General features: G+C 42.0%; 1 protein-coding gene across 6 annotated transcripts in view; it reads right to left on the bottom strand.

Annotated features, from left to right (window-relative positions):
* The window catches only part of KCNK2 (potassium two pore domain channel subfamily K member 2), a 68,565-nt gene that overhangs the window by 16,743 nt on the left and 33,389 nt on the right, over positions 1-18,433 (bottom strand). The window contains exons 1-2 of one of the 6 annotated variants that reach the window (XM_042051730.1): positions 950-1,271; positions 311-368 (exon numbers count right to left, since the gene is read on the bottom strand). The exons of 4 other annotated variants lie outside the window; for them this stretch is intronic. In XM_042051730.1, the coding sequence (XP_041907664.1) occupies position 311 (1 nt within the window). In that variant the 5' untranslated portion in view covers positions 312-368; positions 950-1,271. Of the gene's footprint in view, positions 1-310; positions 776-949; positions 1,272-18,433 lie in introns of those variants that run through there. One more of the 6 variants, XM_042051729.1, reaches the window with a different exon arrangement.

An 18,433-nucleotide genomic window follows, 5' to 3' on the forward strand; every position in this document is an offset into this window, starting at 1 on the left:
CCGCGGCCCGTGAGATGCGCCGGGGGCCGCCCGCCGCCCCCGCGGGGTGCAGCCCCGGTAGCCCCCGGGAAGCTGCCGCCAGCTGGGATGCTCCGCCGCGGGGAGCGGCGCGGGGGCGAGGCGGCCGGCGGCGGAGCCGGGGCGCGGCGCGAGCGGGGCCGGGAAGGGAAGGGAAAGGAGCCAGGCAAGGTACAAAGGAGCCCCGGGCCGCCGCAGGGAGCATCCCGGGGTCCGGTGCGGGGGAAGCAGGGGCGCATGCAGCATCCGCAGGGCTGGGAGCGGGGAGGCACGCCATTGTGCTCGTACTCACTTCTTATTTACCGACCCGGTGCCCTCTCCTCTCTCCACGGGCAGGCATTTTTTCAATGCTTGGGTAGATACAGTTAGAGCAAATTTTAAAAAAAAATTAAAAATTTAAAAAAAAAAAAAAAGGAAAAGAAAAGAAAGGCGGGAGCAGACCGAGAGGAAGAGGCTGATGGATGGGTCTGGAGGAGAGGGAGCGGCAGGGGCGGGCGGGCTGGCAACGCGGATCCCGCCGTCTCCCCCCGGCCCCGGGTAGTGCGAGGTGCCTCACGTCGCGCATCGCGCATCGCACATCGCGGCGCTCCCGTGTGTGTGAGTGCGTGCGAGCGTGTCCGTGTGTGTGTGAGTGCCTGTGTGTGCGTGTCCGTGTCCGTGCGCGCTCCGGTGCGCGGGGCGTGCGGAGCAGCCCGAGCCCGGCGGTGCCTTTTGTGGGGCGGCGAGCAGCCGCACCGCTGCTCGCCCCCCCCGCCCCTCCGCGCCCCCTTCCGCGCCCCCCGCCGGTGGGGGTGGGCAGCCGCTCCGCGCCGCTCCCGGCCCGCCGGCGGTGCGCGCCCCTCCGCGCAGGCTGCCCAGCTGGGCGGCCGGCAGAAGCTGCACGGGGGCCGGGGAAAGATGAAAGGGGAGCCGGGGGGAGGCAGAGCGGTACCTGCGGAGACCAAGGTCTCGCCTGGAAATAAGCGAGGAGGGAGAGAGGGAGGAGAAGGCACTGGCCAACCCCGCCGGCGAGGCTGGACCTGCCGGCGGTCCCCGCTCCAGCTCCACAGCCGGCCGCCTCGCCAGAGCCTCCCCGTGAACTTTTGAACTGTCCGAAATGCCACCGAATTAGCAGGAGAGAGGGGACAAGCGGGGACACCTCGGCCCTCGCCGGGGAGCCTCGCGGGGCTGAAGGGCCAGGCGGTTCCGTCCTTCCCGGCTCGGCCTGATTTTAACCCGGTGCTTGGCAGCCTGGTGTGCTGCTGCAAGGAGTTAACTAGGTGGGATCTAGGAGTCAGGGATGGTAGCTGCTCTCCTATCGCACGCACCGCCTGCGCACCGCCTTCTTCCATTTCAGTCTGATAGATACATCAGAAATGCTGCTTCAACTGTGCTTTCTGCCACTAAAAAGCCTGAAATTATCCTTGCTGTCTTTGCCGCAGGCTAACTCCCCTTTTTCCTGGTCATCTGTCACCTGTGACACTATTCATGGGTCAGCTGTTTACACTGAGGTCTACACTCGCCTAGAAGACAAATCCTAGAAGAGAATTTACCAAGAGAAACCAAAAACTGCTCCCTCAACCACTCTAACAAGTCTAAAAAATTACTCACCATAACAAATGGGTATAAGTCTCAAATATTTAAAGCCAGAGGCTGTATCCGTAAAATGGCCAAAGACAGTCATACATCGGGTGTTTAATGGGCTATAATCCCACTTAAATCAGCAGCACCATCAGCAAACACTTTAGAAGTCACTTATTTTAACGCTTCTCCATATCAGTGTGACATAATACAAATGAGTGTAATATCGAGTTACTTAGGACTCCAATTTCAGCAACATCAATCATACCACTCTCCCCCAGTGCATCCACAAGTCTCCACAAGATGCAGCACAGGGCAGGAAGCTGCCTCTGCTATTTCAGAGCGAGCTGTAGCTCATTGCTGCCCATCCCTGGGAACCAGCAGAGCCCCTGTCAAGTAACGGCAGCCACTGGGCCCAGTCCAAAAACCCCTTGCAAGCAGATCTTCAGTCACAGGGTTGGCTTCATTAACACAGTCCCAATCATCAAACACAAGAGAAACTGCTTCTGACTACTGATACTCCCTCGCTCAAGGAATTCTCGAAGATAAAAGATTTTCACACCTGAATCTTTTTGACACAAAATAACCCCTCCCAAAACATCATCTTTCGCCCTTTCTCTCCAGCAGATTTCTTAATCATTAGCCTATGTAAGCACTTCCTGTTCCTATCTTGTGGAAAAGAATCAGTTCACAGGATTTCTTTGAACATCCTATGGGAAAACAGGTGTGAACATTTTCCTCCATGCTGACCTGTGTTGCTATAAAATACTGTGGAAAATAGTACTACATGCCTTTCTTTAGAAATCTAAATATTTGGAATGAGATTTTGTTTATCCTTGAGTGAAGGAATTATTATTAAAAGCTTAAAAAAGGTCATACTTATTGCCTACAAATTGAAATCTATGGGAAGCCTTCCAATAGCTTCAGGAGGGTTTGGAGCAGGCCTTAAATTTAGGGATTCCACCCAATGGGAAGAAACCATTTTGAGATCCACTCCAGGAATGACTGCGTTGGTACCTTAACCTTAAGAGCTGAAGACCTGTCTCTGTGAAAGTAGTTATTTCCATTAATTACCTAGTAAAGATCTCCATTGTCTACTTTCAGTTTGCTGATATTTTCCACCTATTGTGATCCCAAATGCAGTCCTCAGCTGGAGCTTACCACTTACTTAGAGTGGACTTGAGCTCTGCATTCTCGTTTCTACCTGGGATATAAACACTACACATACAGCAGTGATAGACACCTTCAAATCCAGTAATTCTTTTTGTAGTCTACAATAAAAACTACAGGGTACAGCAGCTCCTGTTTTCTGGAGGCCTTATACAGCACCAGCCTTTACTCCATGGAGTCATGCTCACCAATTTTTTTTTTTTTTTGCAATGTACACCACACATTGCTTGAATATTTTGTGTGACCATTTTGCCCTCAAATTTGGAACTGACATTTGACCAGCTTGACGCATCAAGCCTGAGCTTTACTAAACAAACACTCTTAAATGCAGCCCTGGCAAAACTTCCTGCTAACCAACACAGAAAAAATTAAGTAGTAAAAGGGGCTACAACATGGAATTCCAGCCTTGCAAGCAAATGGGTCTGCTGCTGAGCCAAGGAGATTTATCTGAACAAACTGGAAAAAAAAAATGTTTTTAAGATTAAGTATAAGCGTGCTTGTGTATTTCACGCTAACATGAGGAAAAACTCACAAAGTACGGGACTGTCAAATGCTGTCTAAAAATGTATTGGCATGAGTTTAGGATGACCACAATACTCACAGACGGTGGCTGCTGGAAGCTGCTCAACTCTTTGAAATATTAAAAGTAGGCTCAGCCAAGAGAGACAGGCATGCAGCATGCAGAGGAAGTCAAAGTTGCATGATAAACATAGCAATCTCATATTCATGGAAATAACAGCTGCAGATGATCTAAACGTAGCTTTGATAGGACAGGAGGTCACTTGTAAGGAAATAGTTATTCCAGAGAAATATTACCCTATAAAGACCCATTTAAAAGTCTCATGTAAAAAGTACTCTTACCTGTCACTAGCACTTTCTTTTCCTCTTCCTACTTCAGGAGCCATCCCCTCCCTGGGAGGTGATGAAGAACACTTGCTTTGTGCCCAGAGCAAGAGGCTTCTGCCAAGCCCCCAGCTTTGGGAGCAGTAAATGCTCTTCTCCTTTAACCAGCTGTGTAATGGGAGGCACCACTGGTTCCAGCCTTCTTCAATCTTATTTAGTTACCAAGAATTTGTACATTCCCAAGGGACTGTTATGACAAGGGTTCCAGTGAGAGCATTTGCCTCACTGACTTCAACAGCAGCTTATTAATGTGGGCACCTGTTTAATTGGCCACAGGGGACCTGTGCCTTTGATTAAACAGTGCATTGCTGTAGGCTTTGGGACCTGCTGAGCGCAGCATCCTCTCCTCTTCCTCATCACATGATAGCAGGAAAGCTTCTCTTCAATATTTGGCCAAACCATACACCCAGTTAAAGTCAAGGATAAACCTCTTCTACTGCTAAGTTTTATTACCAGAAAGCATTGCAGAAACACTACTGGACTTATATAGTAAGTTAATTTTAAGGCTCGTTTTACTTATTCAGCAGGAGTTACAAATGACTTGTCTCTTGACTTCTTTGGAACCATTAAAAGATCTCTGCCAGTTCTTTATGGATAATTATGACATTAAGGCCATGCCATGTCACTGCATTTCACCATTAAACCATTAGTTGTATCCTGCTATGGGAATTTAAACTAAACGAGGAACTAATGGCACACAGCCTGCTTCTCTTTGAAGCAAACAAAAAGGCAGACCATGTTCTTCACAAGCAGTAGGGATGCCAGACTGCTTCAAGCGACCGTGCTGAAAACACACCCTCCCAGTACTAGGGAGAAGGCAATAGGCAGGAGACACTTGCAACTGAGTGATACTCAGCCCTCCTCTGCCTCTAGAAATGGTAAAGCCCTAAAACAGTCCCATTGAAAAATACATGATCTGTTCTAATTCACAGTTTGAAATTAATTAGGCATACGCGGGGGAACTAGAATATGTACTGCAGAATCACAGAATCATAGAATGTTAAGGGTTGGCAGTGACCCTAAAGACCATCTGGTCCCAACCCACCTGCCAGGAGCAGGGACACCTCCTACTAGACCAGGTTGCTCAAAGCTGTATCCAACCTGGCCTTGAACAGCTCCAGCTTTGGGGCATCCACAACCTCTCTGGGCCACCTGTTCCAGTGCCTCACCACCCCCACAGTAAAGAATTTCTTCCTAATATCTAAATTAAATTTACCCTCTTTCCAAATTATATCAATTTCCTTTTGTTCTATCACTACAGTTCCTGACAAAAAGTCCCTCTCCAGCTTCCCTGTAGGTCCCCTTCAGATACTGGAAGATTGCTATGAGTTCTCCACGCAGCCTTCTCTTCTCTGAGCTGAACAGCCCCAACTTTTTCAGCCTGTCTTTGTAGGGGAGGTGCTCCAGTCCTCTTATCAACTTCATAACCTCCTCTGGACTTGCTCCAAGAGCTCCATGTCATTTTTAGGTTGGGATCCCCAGAGCTGGATGCAGCACTGCAGGTGGGGACTCATCAGAGCAGAGTAGAGAGGGAGAACCAGCTCCCTTGACCTGCTGGACCTGTTCCTTTGCACGCAGCCCAGGATTTGGTTGGCTTTTTGGGCTGTGAGTGCACACTGCCAGCTCATGTTGAGTGACACCACCCAAGCTTGCCAGGGTCCCTCTGGATGGCATCCCTTTCCTCCAGCATACCGACTGCACCACACAATATTAATGAGTTTTATCTCCCTAGCATGAGTGTCTGTCCTACAGTGTAACAAATTATTTATTAAGCAGAAAAGCCATTGTTTCTCACCTCATCAATTACTAGAAAAAATGTTTACATGTGCTCATCTATTTTCATACAGCTCAGTTTTCAGTCTTAATTAGGTTCTAATTCTTTCCATTGCTAGTAAGCCTTATCTATTTATCCACTTGCAGCAAGAGGGAAGTTGTTTTAGAACCCATGAAGTATTCACTGTTGTAATTAATATTGTGAGTGTATATTTTTCTTTACTGACTTGCAGATCTCCCGGTGGATTTCCTCCCTGCCTGTGTCGTGTTACCGGACCTAATGGGATTTATTTATCACATGTTCTGCCACTGTTTTTTCATATTTGTTTCCACAAATCTATTATGCTTGGACAGCTTCAGAACCAATGATTATAACTAAGTTTCAGTGCCATTCTCATCAGTGATAAATGTGAATTGCCATATGTCACCATTATTATGGATTATTTATGCACAGAAAAAACTTACTAGTACTTTGAATTACTGATCTCCTTGAGGGACAGCTAGTAGTGCTTTGGGATGATTACAAAATGCTTTTCTGTAGTCACCAAAATGTTCTACAAAATAGCTGGCTTGTAATTTGTTTTCCATTTTTGCCATTGTGGTCTCTTCATAACAAGAGGCTGACAATGGGAATATATAGATTTCATATCTGTCTGTCCACACCCAATAGTACCAATCATGCAACTGATTTTCATGGTGGTACTGGATGATTTATGAGAGGGAAACATAATCTCTGTATTGTCTTTGCAGACTGGAAAAGAGCAGGGAGTATTTTGAAAGAAAAAACATACATATGACTGCACACCTCAGGCCTGATGAGAATGGCTGAAGTTTGTGTTGACTCTAAAGAGAGTTTTCCTTGAGTCCGTAAGCTTACTTTAAACCATGTCTTGAGGAGCTGAGGACTTTTTGTATTTGTAAAGTACTATATCCACATTTTAGGGAACTCTGGAATTAGTGACACAGACCTATGACATGACAATCTGTAAATAAAATAAAATACAGACAGACGACACTGGAAATCACCTAAAATAGCATTAGTGATTTTTTTTAGAGTAATCCACAAATAAGATTTGGCAGAAACAAAACAAACCGGACAAAGAGAAAACAAGAGAAAATAGCCCTGGCAGTACTAAATAAGTATCATGCAGGGATAATGAAAGGACTTGCTAGCAGAAATAAAGAATACAAATGAGGCGATGAAAAAGGAGAACATTAAGTATCATCTATGCTATAAAACCCCCAGACTCTACTCTACCTGGCTTTAGCCATAAAAGTGTAATGAAATCTATGAATTATTTTCAAATATGCACAAGAGACTGTTTTCTGGCAAACTCTTTGTTCAGCTACATAGAGATATGTCTGAAAAGGATGTTACAGATTTTTTTAGAGAAAGAGAGCTTTTGGGAGTCTTTTTTTTTTTTTTTTTTTTTTTTTTACTCAGTAGCTTGTTCTAAAGCCTGTTCTTTCTGCTGTGATAAAGATGCCACTAACACCATGCAGGCAGAAAGCTGGGTGAGCAGAGCCCAGTTTACATAAGGTGCTTGGGCAACAAGAAACATAAATTCCTGCCATTCGGATGTATCATGCATTGGCATTGCTCAGCACTTCCATCCTTGAAGGCACTTCCTTCTATTTTCTTTAAAGTGTAATCTTGAAATTCAGGGCTTGGTGATTTAATCTTTGACTGTGTTGGCACGAGAACAGGCTACAGGTTCATACTCATCTTTTCAGCTTTAAAGTGGCTTCTAATCTATATACTCCTGCCAGAAGAAAGGTCTTTCAGTTGTGTCCTGCCACTGATGTCAAGCATGCAAGAAAACTCAGCCATGAACTTGTACAGTTTTATGTTTTATTTTCTGTTGGTAGTGGGAACATTAAAAGCTGGGCTCTGGCTCCAAGGAAAATATAGGTAGAAAATACAGGGCTGGCCCATATTTTCATCTTTGCACAGCAAATATAAATATACCCCAGATGTAATACCCCAGGCACCAAAGAGAACCAGATGCGCTTAGGGCTGTGACTGGTGAGAAAGTTATTTTGTATGATCCCTTCCCATAAAACAGCTAAAATTAATATTATGAAATTTCCATTACATTTTAGCAGCCTGGACATAAAAGCTATTCTATTTCTAAAATTCTCAACAGATTAATATTTTTCTAATCATTTTCCCAAAGCAATTAATTGCCCCATCACATAAATGGGCAAGTAAAATTTTAAAAAAACCCATTATGTTAGTGTAAAAGGTACTCTTGAATAAAAAGAATTATTTTTCTAAATTATTTATATTGGCAACAACAATTTTTGTAAACTTTCTGTGATTTTGTGAGTGTGTGTGTTAAAAAGGGGAGTACAGCAAATTAATGAGCATGATTGCCAGGAAAAATTTAATAGAAAAGCCATAAAGAAACCAATTCCTGAAATTATTGCTTTCTTAGCTTTTCATGTTCTCTCTCATAACAACTTCGGATATTAAGGGGATTATGACTCAAAAAATTTACCTAAGGCTTTATCCAGTAAGAGTATCTCAGTGAAAGAAATACAACAAAAGCAGTGAGCAAAGAAGCCTCAGGCTGAATATTTGCACCAGATTCTTGTGGACTTATTGGCAATTTCTTTATTTTAGAGGGAAGATCTGGTGATTTTACTAACTCATAAAAATTGCCTGGAATATTTTGGAAAGTCAGCCCTGATCACAATGTTATAACTAGCAAAGTAGATTTGTGGGAAAAAACCCCATCCCTTACTCCTAACTTACAGGGTCACAGGGAGTGGGGTCCTTCCTCCAGCCAGCAAATCCACAAAAATACATGTAATCCAGATGTGAAGGATTTTGGATATCCTGGATATATCTGCTGTACATCAGAGCAGAACCCCACACAAGGAGCTGTGTGGGAATTCAGAGCAAGCTGCTGTATGCCAAGGATTGTGCAGCATAAAACACAAAAGTATTGCCAGCTTCCAAAGGCAGGGCAGGTGTGGCCTTCCCAGCAGCACACTCAAACTGGGAACCCTGATCCCTCAGCATGGCAAACTGGCTTAATTATGGTACTCCCACTGCATGTATGTGTTGCCTTCAGTTCTGGAGTTACCCTTTTGTCAGCTCCTTTGGGGGCTTTTATATCATTTTGCAAGTGAGAGGCATAACATCCGACCTGGACAGAGGTGTCTAGAAGCAAAACAGTGATCCCAAAAAAAAGAAATTTATTTTAATTTCTGTGTGGCTCAGTTTTCACCACTGGTGGTCTTGAACAAGATTTCTGCTTCTGGACACAAACATGCTTCCTACCATTCTGCTCAACATTATGCCCAATTCTTATGCCCAATTGATCCAGAAAATAGCCCTTCATTTGGCCTTTTTGGAAGGCTAGCAGGACAAACTTTATGCAAACAGTAGATATGCTTTCTTTTAAAACACAAATAAAAGAAAAGCCTCCAGTGCATAATAGTGCAATGATTGCAAGACTCTCTCAGAATAAGCAAAAAGGACTCTAATTGTTTCTTCTGCATAAAGACACTTAAATCCACATCTTTAACCTTCCTGGAGAGAGCCTATCACTCCAGTGTTCAAGTAAGCCCAGTTCAAGCAAGCCACACTTAAGAGATCACTGAACCTAACACATTACTGGACTCCAGTGCACTGCCCTGTAATTTTATCTGATCTCTGGGAAATATTACAGAGCTGTATTTGTTGTTCCCACTTACATATTTGTGCACAAGAAGTTTTTCACTTGAGTGTTATAAATAGTAATGTACTCACGTGGGTGCTCAGCAAGTATCACCTCCCTTCCCATCAACAGAAAGAATTTTACTGGAAACAGGTAAATTACCTGTTTACCCCCAGAGCAAGTACTGAGCTTGTCAGGCTGCTTTGCCTTCCTATTGCATGAAGGGTTTCTTCAGAGTCAATTAGCTGCTGACTTCCAGCTGAGCTACAGTGTCACAGAAGGGCACTCCAAAGGCATCTTTATAGAGCCTGTATCAGGCAGGATGGAAGAGAACTGGATCCCAGGACCAGAGGGCTGTGGTAAGTATTTTGGAAGTTATTTTGGCTTAAGTCCGTACTAACTACATGGGAAAGACAAACCACTTTGAAGCTTAGCTAAAATAACAGGTACCTACAACACATTTTATTGTTTCATTTCTCATACCTCTCTCCAGAAACACTCACTGATAATTTTTTTAATAATAACATTTTAGCACAATAAATTAGTTTTCTTTTTGACTGAAAGCTAGATAAAGCAAAGACAGATTTCAGGATGGCTGACAAACCTTAAGCAGCCGTGTCCTCAGTATCTGGCAAATCCTTCAGTGTATGTCAGACTATTTGTACAGTACCAAGCACCCCAAATACCTCCTCTAGCTCTAAAGATTCAGTCTGCCAACTGGAAAAAAAACAGATTCCAGGTAGGAGGTTAGTCCTGCGCTATAAATGTTAATCGGAACCTTCCCAGCAGGCATCAGGAATAAGGAGTTGGCATGAAACTTGGGGGACTGCCCTAGGTTTATGACAATCCCATAATCCAGCAGGTATTAAAGTACTCTAATGTAATCCCAGTTCTTCCTACAGGATTAAGGATTCATGAAGTATGAAATGGACAGAGGTAGAAGGAGAGAAAATATTCCTAGCTTAGTGTTCGTGCATTTACCTGGCAGAAGAATTCAGGAGTTCCTGCCCCAAGGACTGTTTATGTATTTTAACCGATGACAGTTTCAGTAAAAAATCCAAGTACACAAACAAATTACATCTGATAATTTCTACAGGTATTTATCACTGATAGTCATTATCAGTCTTAGTCAGCAAACACTAGGTTGACATCATTTTTCAAATTCTTTACCAAGTTTACTTGTTTGGCATGCAAGAAGGCAAACCATCAAGGATGCTGCAACACGCAGAAAATTCCTGCTAACTCAGTTCAAACAGAGTAATTAACAGAATTAATCAATTTCAATTGAATGAGATCAAAGAAATCTCCTATCAGTTGACTGTTTAGAATAACTCAGGGAAGATTAATTTCTATCCCAGTGTTCTCTTGATCTCAATAGGTTGTTGATGACAGGAGAGTAGAAAGCAAGCTTTTTATCATCAATCACTTTCATTATTACTTGCCTACCTGCTGTGTACAAGGATACACACATTCCTCTATTTTTAGACAAGAAAGCAACCTGTCAATAAGTGCTGAACTGCTTGCCATTCAAAATGACCACTTAGGGAAGAATGTAAGCATAGTGGCTGCTGTGTGGAATATTTAACAGGAAGCTATTTATGGAAAAATACAACTTATACTTCAAGTGTCACAGACAGCCATGTTTCCCTCCAAGTAAGTAACATTACAGCTGTATGTAACAATTACTGATATCCTAACAGCAATTCATCCTCAATATCCCACTTGCACATGCAAGACATCTCTTGTATCTACATATTTATCTACATATACTGCACTTACACACTAGCTAAAAGCCCTAGTTATTACTTATACAGAATGTACAATGTCAAGCTGGAGGCTGGAGGGTCACCAGCTTGTGAAAGGAATTACATGGTCTAGTTGCCTTCAATGAGGGAGGACAAGGGTAAGTGACCCTGTCTTTCTTCCAGTCCAGATTCACATCTCATCAGTTACTGTGTATTGATGCAGCACATTTTATTTACATCACTAAAATAAAATCAGCCATCGTTATCTCTCTCTTATGGTCATTAGCAGTTGTGATTTCACCTCAGCTCTTCTGAGCTTCAGACTTAGTTGGCACAGTGATTTCAGAGTCACCATGCTCTACACTGACTCACTGAGCTTTGGTTAAACACATCAGATGCAGTCCAAAGTCAGAGTCTGAGTTTCCTGTGTGAGGAAAGTCAGTCACCCATGAGAGGAACTCACAGTGGTCTTTCAGGAACCGCTAGAAGCTAGGCACTGAGCAACACCAAGGAAAGGAAGTGCACTAAACCCTGTCAAGATCTGGGATTTAAATCTCTCAAGGGAGGAACTGTCCACACTTCAGATCCCAGGCATTGTTTTGGTGGGCTTCTTTTAAAGTGCTTAACAAGGACAGAGTGAAAAATGGGAAGAGTCGGAGGAAAAAGGGAGAGAACAAAGTCACCACTTAGTGCAAGTCAGTGGCTGAAACATCCACTCAGGAAACAGGAGAGGAGATCTATGCTCACATCTTCTACCTCCTTGTGAACGCTTTAACCAGCAAGCTGTTGGGTGGAGTATTGTTAAGCCCAAAATATTTAGCAAGCTGCTTATGATTTCAGCAATAAAGCATTTTCTATTGACACCCATGTCCTAACAGGCCAAAACTGAACACTTCTATCCCATTTTTATGTGTACCTGATTCAGGCAAATTCCCATCGACTTCAAAGGAAGCCTGGAAACTTGGAGCAGTCGGTTCTCACATTCTGTGTGTCAGTGTCTGTACTTACACTCCCCTGCAAGCCTTGGCACGCCCCAGGGTCCTGCTGCATGGAGCCTTCAGACCAACGCCCGGCTACAGCGTGCTGCGGCTCATGTTCCAGCTGGGCCTGGGCTTCCCTCGCCATGGGAACTGGGTCTGGCAGATGCAGGGACAAGGGGGTGGTGCACAGCTGCATCTTGCCCCAGCACAGCAGTGACAGTCAGCCTGCACCTGCTTCTGGCAAATGGGAAGCGCTCACACATACCATGGCACAGGAATAGCCTGTCCACTTAAGAAGTTGCCATGGGTGTTCAGCAGAGTGCAGCTCTCAGAAAATACTCACTGCAGAAAGCACAAAAGGCAAACACTAACAAAACTGTGCCTTAAAAAAGTACATGCATCTTGGATTTGGATAAAGGGGAACTACGATAGAAACCACTTACCCATCATATTTAAAATCAGCGTATGAATCAAGCCAAAACACAGTCACATATTAATTTAGAATGCCAATTATTCAAAGTGAGTTATTAATTTATTCCTTAACATAAATTTTCTCTCTAGTACAGACTATGAAGTTTAGGTAGGTAAGATGTGTGCACTGGCCTCATTACAATAGCATATACATGTTAAACTTTTTGAAGTGGTCTCTATTTCAGTAATTCTTTGAGGTGAAAAAGCACTGTTACATCCATTTTTATCAAAGGGATCTAGAAAACAGTGACTTGAGAACACTAGGAGTTTCCTGTGGACAAGAAATTTTTGACAGGTTGGGCTTTATCTCTTTGTGTACTAAGTATGCACTGAGAGAACTGGGACATTTTTTTCCTTTGTAATGGACGTTTCTAAAATCTCCAAAACATATAATGGATATCATGATCATGGATAGAAAGTTTCTTTCATCATGCACATGTTTAAATACTTGTGATTTTCATTCTACATGTTCCTCAGTGCTCTTTTACAACAGTAATAAGTATTTTAATTTTTTTTTTGTGTGTGTGTGTGTGTGTGTGTATGTGAAATTTCCCTCCTAATTTTTCCTTTGCTGCCTGTATCTTAATTTAGTTTGGAGTTTTTTAATTTGTTTTTCTTTTTATCTCCAAATGGTTCTGGCCTTCTAGCTTTGCAGTCTCCCTGCAAGGAGAAGCACTACACATATTTCCAGCTTCTGTCTCCCTCAATAACAAGTAAAATTCTGTTTTCAAGAGACTGCCTTGCAATTACATTTAGTTTGTATACAGCTGCTATTGAACTGACTTTGTCACTGTACAACCTGGGCTTTTTTCTTTGTATCCAAATTGATTTAAGGTTTCATATTGATCTGGGTATCAATATCCAGTTTATAAGCCACAATACCATTCATGTTCAAGGGCACATTTCAGTCATCTCAAATAGGGCTCTATCTGAGCAATCTCCATGGAAAAATCTTCTCTGCTGTGCAGAATACCTATACTTAATTTCCTTTTAGGTACAGCTTCCCATAGATAGCTTTGTTTCTTGACAAACTAGTAGCTCTATCAAAGGCCAAACATTGCTTTCTTCCCATTTTTTTTTCTGACAAATGGAAACTTTCACATTACTTTTCATAAATTCACTCCATATGAGAACTGAATTGTTAAAGGGTTTTTTTTATTATTTTGTCAGCCTTTTATTTTTTTTTTTTTACTAAGACTAGTTTGTCAGCCCAATCTTCTGTAGCATCATCTCTTTTCTTTCTAAAACTTGCATTCTCATCCAGAAGTGTTTTCCAGCCTGGAACACTAACACATGCTTCTAAATGTAAGTCAGAACCCCATACCATGTTTCTCTCTCAATTTTGGTCTCTCTACTGTAGCCTGATCTCAAAATTAGGATCCCATAAACAGCAAAAATCAGATTTTTAAAAAAATATTAAATAAATTTCTCTTTTGGGTATTTCACTTGCAATTAATTCTCTCAGAATTTCATTCCTTCAAAGAGTGGGACTCTCCTGAAATTTTTTTTTTTAGCACAAACTGGTAATTAGACTGCTCTCCTTTAATTGTAGGTTATTAAATTACATCCACTGCCTCTGGCCTGAGGTTAATGGAAAAAGAAGAGTAGCTAGCTTTTGTGCACCTCACTCTTTAGAAACTTTTTTTCTGAAGGGAAAAAATACTCCTTTAATCTCTCTGCCTGATGAATTTCATGAGAAGCCCAGATGCAATAGCTGTAGTCCTTACCTGCTATTTCAAGTTCTCCATCCCTCACATTTTCCTTTGCTTTTCTGACACCAAATGTGTGTTACTTTCCCTGCTTCTTCTTCAGATACCATAGAGTGCTCTTAGTGGTAATTACTGCGAGTGCCTGGGTGGGATCTTATAACCCTGAAGAATCTTTCTAATGGTTAAGAGGTAAACTAACACATACGTAGCATGGATGTGTAACACTGGAGCTTGGGAGAAACGGCAGCTGATGCTTCTCTTCTTCCTCTTGGTGTTGATCTCTTCTGGTTCAAAGCAAAACATCGCACAGGAAATGTTACACTTCCACCTTAGACTATTCACAGTCCAATTAAGCTTAAACCCTTGCTTCAACCTGAGTCTAAGATAAGCTTTATGGCCACAGCTGACAGGAAAGAAATTTTTACGAGCAGTAAGTCTCCAATAAGTGGATGGAGAGGGTTAGTACATTATGAATGAAACCCAGAGTGCCAGCCCCTTGAGCAGAAAGCCACCTAACATCACATATTTGTGATACTGATCCTTTCAGATGACCTACAAATAGCACTACCTGTGTGAGCCACTGGGTTCTGGTTCCTGACCCCCATGTTACCACTGTGTGACTACAAAGATGTGCCGCATAATAAGCTCGGCCCTTGTAGTCTGATTTAATCAAATTTCTCTTAAATCCACACTTTTGTTCATACTGATTTTTTTTGCTAGTATCAACAGTACATAGGAGGTGAGGTTTGGCCAGCAAGTGCCATCAGAGTGCTGTATGCCAATCCTGGTGAAGTGTCAGTAGGAAAAGTGCACTTAGTTCTAGTCATTGGCGAGCCACAAAAATTAATCCAAAGAGAAACCATAAAGATTTCTAGATGAATCATGTAAAAAGAAACTGGAAGAGCTCAGCTCACTTAGTCTGGCAAAAGGAATGCTGAGAAGACATCTGATTACTGTGTGTAGATCAATCAAAGAGTCTTTTTTGAGCTAAGGAACCATATTGGCAACAAAATCAGAATTTATTCTGTGAATAAATTTTGGCTGGAAATCACAAAAAGCAAGAGAAGACCCAACTTTTGGAGCAATATCTCAATAAAGAGGATGAGAACACAAACTTAACATTGTAAAATAGAGGGTGGCCAATTTATAAAAAAATATTTATCTGACACGCTGCCTGAAAAAACAGGAGTTTGGTCTCAGAGGCTCAGGGGAAAGATGGTCAAATTTCTTGAACCCATAAATCACATTCTGTAGTCGTCACAGAGCCACATAGATTTCAGAGAGCTGTGGGTAGAGTAGATAGCTCAGCAAGCCCCAGATCTTTTAGTGTTCCCTGGTGGATTTGGGATGGATGGCCTCTGTTCCCCAGCAGCATCCAAACCAATGCAGCCCAGTGCCACATGAGTGCTGTAACCCCAGCAAGGGAGTTCATCTCGCATGCAGCTCAAAAAAAAACCCCAAACCCTTCATCCCAAACCCTGCCAGCCACACATGGAGATGTAACATTCTTCCAACCCACAGCTCTCAGGTACCAGTCTGTCTCTTCTGCAGACTGAGAAGAAAAATCATCTGGAAGAATATCTTTTGGAATAAGATTTTTTTTTTTTTTATAAGTACTTGTTCTCTGATCTCCTGTAATTTTAGCAACAGTAGCATTAAGAACTGCAGTGAAGACTGAACATTTTAATGCTAAATTATTATCATCAGGGTTAAATGCTGTACTGATAATTTAAGAAGATTTGAGATTTAAGATGCAGTAACAGTGTCCTGAACTGCATGTTCTACCAAAGCCGAAATACTCACAGCAAGTAAGTGTCAAAGCCAAGGGTATGTGCCATTTATTAATAGAAGATGAAGCTATTGCTGAGTTAAGAAGTAGCCTCAAGTTACTAGTATAATTAAAAACTGTGATTAAATATTAAGATGAATGAAAAAATTTAAATTGTGAGATGTCAAAGTGCCAAGTAAATAATTTAAAGACAGATTTAAAGAGCAGTGGGAACACCCTTTTTCTGCTCTTGCTACTTCTTCATATTACTAAACCTGTTTTACCCTTTCTAATCAAATCCTCACATTCTTCTCTGATATTTGCATATGGCAGCAAGGTTACTTTCTCCTACAATATATTTCTGTTTATAGTATGTGCTTGTAAACTGCAGAAGAGGCTGTGTTTGTTCCTATGTGAAAAAGAAAAAAGATATATCATTGGGAATAAGAGGACAACCCTTTCTGGGCAGTCACAGGGAACAAAATAGATGTTTGTGGATAGAGTAAGGAAAATTAATCAGGGAAGTGTGTATGGGCTGACCATGAGTTGTTTGATTATCGAAATATTTTCTTTTCAGGACTTTTCCATCGCCATTTTCTCGGCTGTTGCAAATTATTTTTCTTACTTTGGATAAATACCCTTTTCTTCTTTTATCAAAGGGCATCAGAGGCTGATGCTGATGAAGAAGAAATAAAAAGGAAGGCAACTGATGCTGCTAAACTAAGAAGAAGTGTGTGCACTGACTGCAGGGGTAGTCAGGTGGTCAGAAGATGGGTTACTGCAGTTCAGGGCCTCACCTGGAATACTGAATAGTAAGAGACAGTTTTACTCTGCTTGATCCAACACCTTAGCTAGCCTGGCAGTATCAAGTAGTTGCACTATTGTGTCTACAGCAGAGATGAAATGCAGGTTCCCATGGGAAGCTTCAGTTAGCCCAGTGCTTTTCTGTGAGCAAAGTTTTTTTTCTTGAAGAACTGGCTTCTGTCATCAAAGATATTTTAATACACCTCAAAAAAATTTCTCACCATCTCCAGCTCATGGTAGCAAAGAATAGAAACAGAGCCCTGTTCCCACTGTGCCAGATGTGCACTCCTGATGCCTTGTTCTGTCTGCCACCAGCCTGGATGAGGGCATTGGTCTTTCATGATTGGCAAACATCCCCATGTTCTCTCTTTGCAGAGATGCAAATAGGCACCCATAGCTAAAGTACAGGGTATAATTACATCCATGCAGAAAAACTCTGCATGGCTAAGGCACTCTGAAAGGTTGAATAAACTTAGTAAAAGCAAAGTTCTCATCCCATCATTTTTCCCACAGATTATGGGAAACAGACCTCTGATGCACATTTTAATGTTAGTTTAAGATTAAAAGTACACAGTGCACAGTGGATCAGTAAATACATTTTTGAGAAGCCAAAACAGAGGTTTCCAGACAAATGTCTGCCTAGCTGTAGTATTTTGAAAGAATGTTTGAGAGTTCAGTATAGAGAACTATAGACTTTCCCCCATTCTTAACTCTGAGGACTGCCAACCTGTGCAAGGAATGATCCTCTTCTGAAGAACTGGTGATTTTTTAACAAGAGGTCCAACATAGAGGCTGCTTTAGAGCACACTCTCAAGTCCTGGAGGCATCCACAGTTCTGCCATCACTGTCCCCTCACAGTTCTGTCTGCCTGTACCTTTAAATATACTTGAGTTTTTGTGGAGAAGCTGTTCTCCACCCACACCTAAACCCAGGATTTCTGGACAGCTTTTACTAGGAATCCCAAACACTTAAGCAAAGCTTGTTGATAAGCGTGTTTCCTGGATATAGAAGCATTTTTTCTTTCCTGTCATTATACCTCTACTGCGAGACATTTTACATCCACCTGTTTTAAACATGATCTTTTAAGCCACCCTACTCCATGGCTTTGTACTTTTGAAAATGATGTTCTCATCCTTACACAAGTGCTCAGTTTTCTGTGGAAGCAGTAGCATCTGTAACTTACAGAAAACTTCTATAGAGGACTTCATTCCTCATCTGTGTGCCTTCTTTTTACCACACAATAGCAGTCTGGATGAGCTTTTCATGGGGCTGTCCCCTTCTGCTAGATACTTATCTCAGTTGAATAGAAAGCTGAATTACATTCTTGAATATAAGTATCCCAGCCTCCTTACAGCCTGCATAAAGACAAGATTAAAGGAATGAAACACCTAAAAGACCAAAGACATGTATTTTGCAAGGTTGGTAACATATGGTTTCTTCTCTCTGAGGATTTTACTTATGCTAAAACAGTTTTTTCTTCTTTTACGTATACAGTATAGGATTTTCAGATGCAACTTTTTACTATATTGTGTATTTTTGATGCATACCAGAAGTATAACGATTGCTACAAATTCTTTGTTCATTAAATTAATCTTTTATTACCTTTAGTAAAAAGGCAGAGCTTATGTATTACCTTCTTTTGGATTTTTTAATATCAGGCTGTATTTATTCAGCAAGAGAACCAATACTCTTGCAGCAGTTGTAAGTAAGATTCCCAGAACACTTGCTGTACAGGCAAATGGCAACACAGTTCGTGTGCAGGGCCCAGGCAATGAAAAAGAAGAACTGTCTTGTTAAACATCTGCAGTGAAATACTGGTTTCACTGAGCTACAGCACTGGTCCCAATTGAGTTTTACAATTAAC

This window comes from Corvus kubaryi, unplaced genomic scaffold, assembly GCF_017639235.1.
Source record: "Corvus kubaryi isolate FWS band 111438036 unplaced genomic scaffold, C.kubaryi_AGA036_p1.0 76, whole genome shotgun sequence".
Taxonomy (NCBI): domain Eukaryota; kingdom Metazoa; phylum Chordata; class Aves; order Passeriformes; family Corvidae; genus Corvus; species Corvus kubaryi.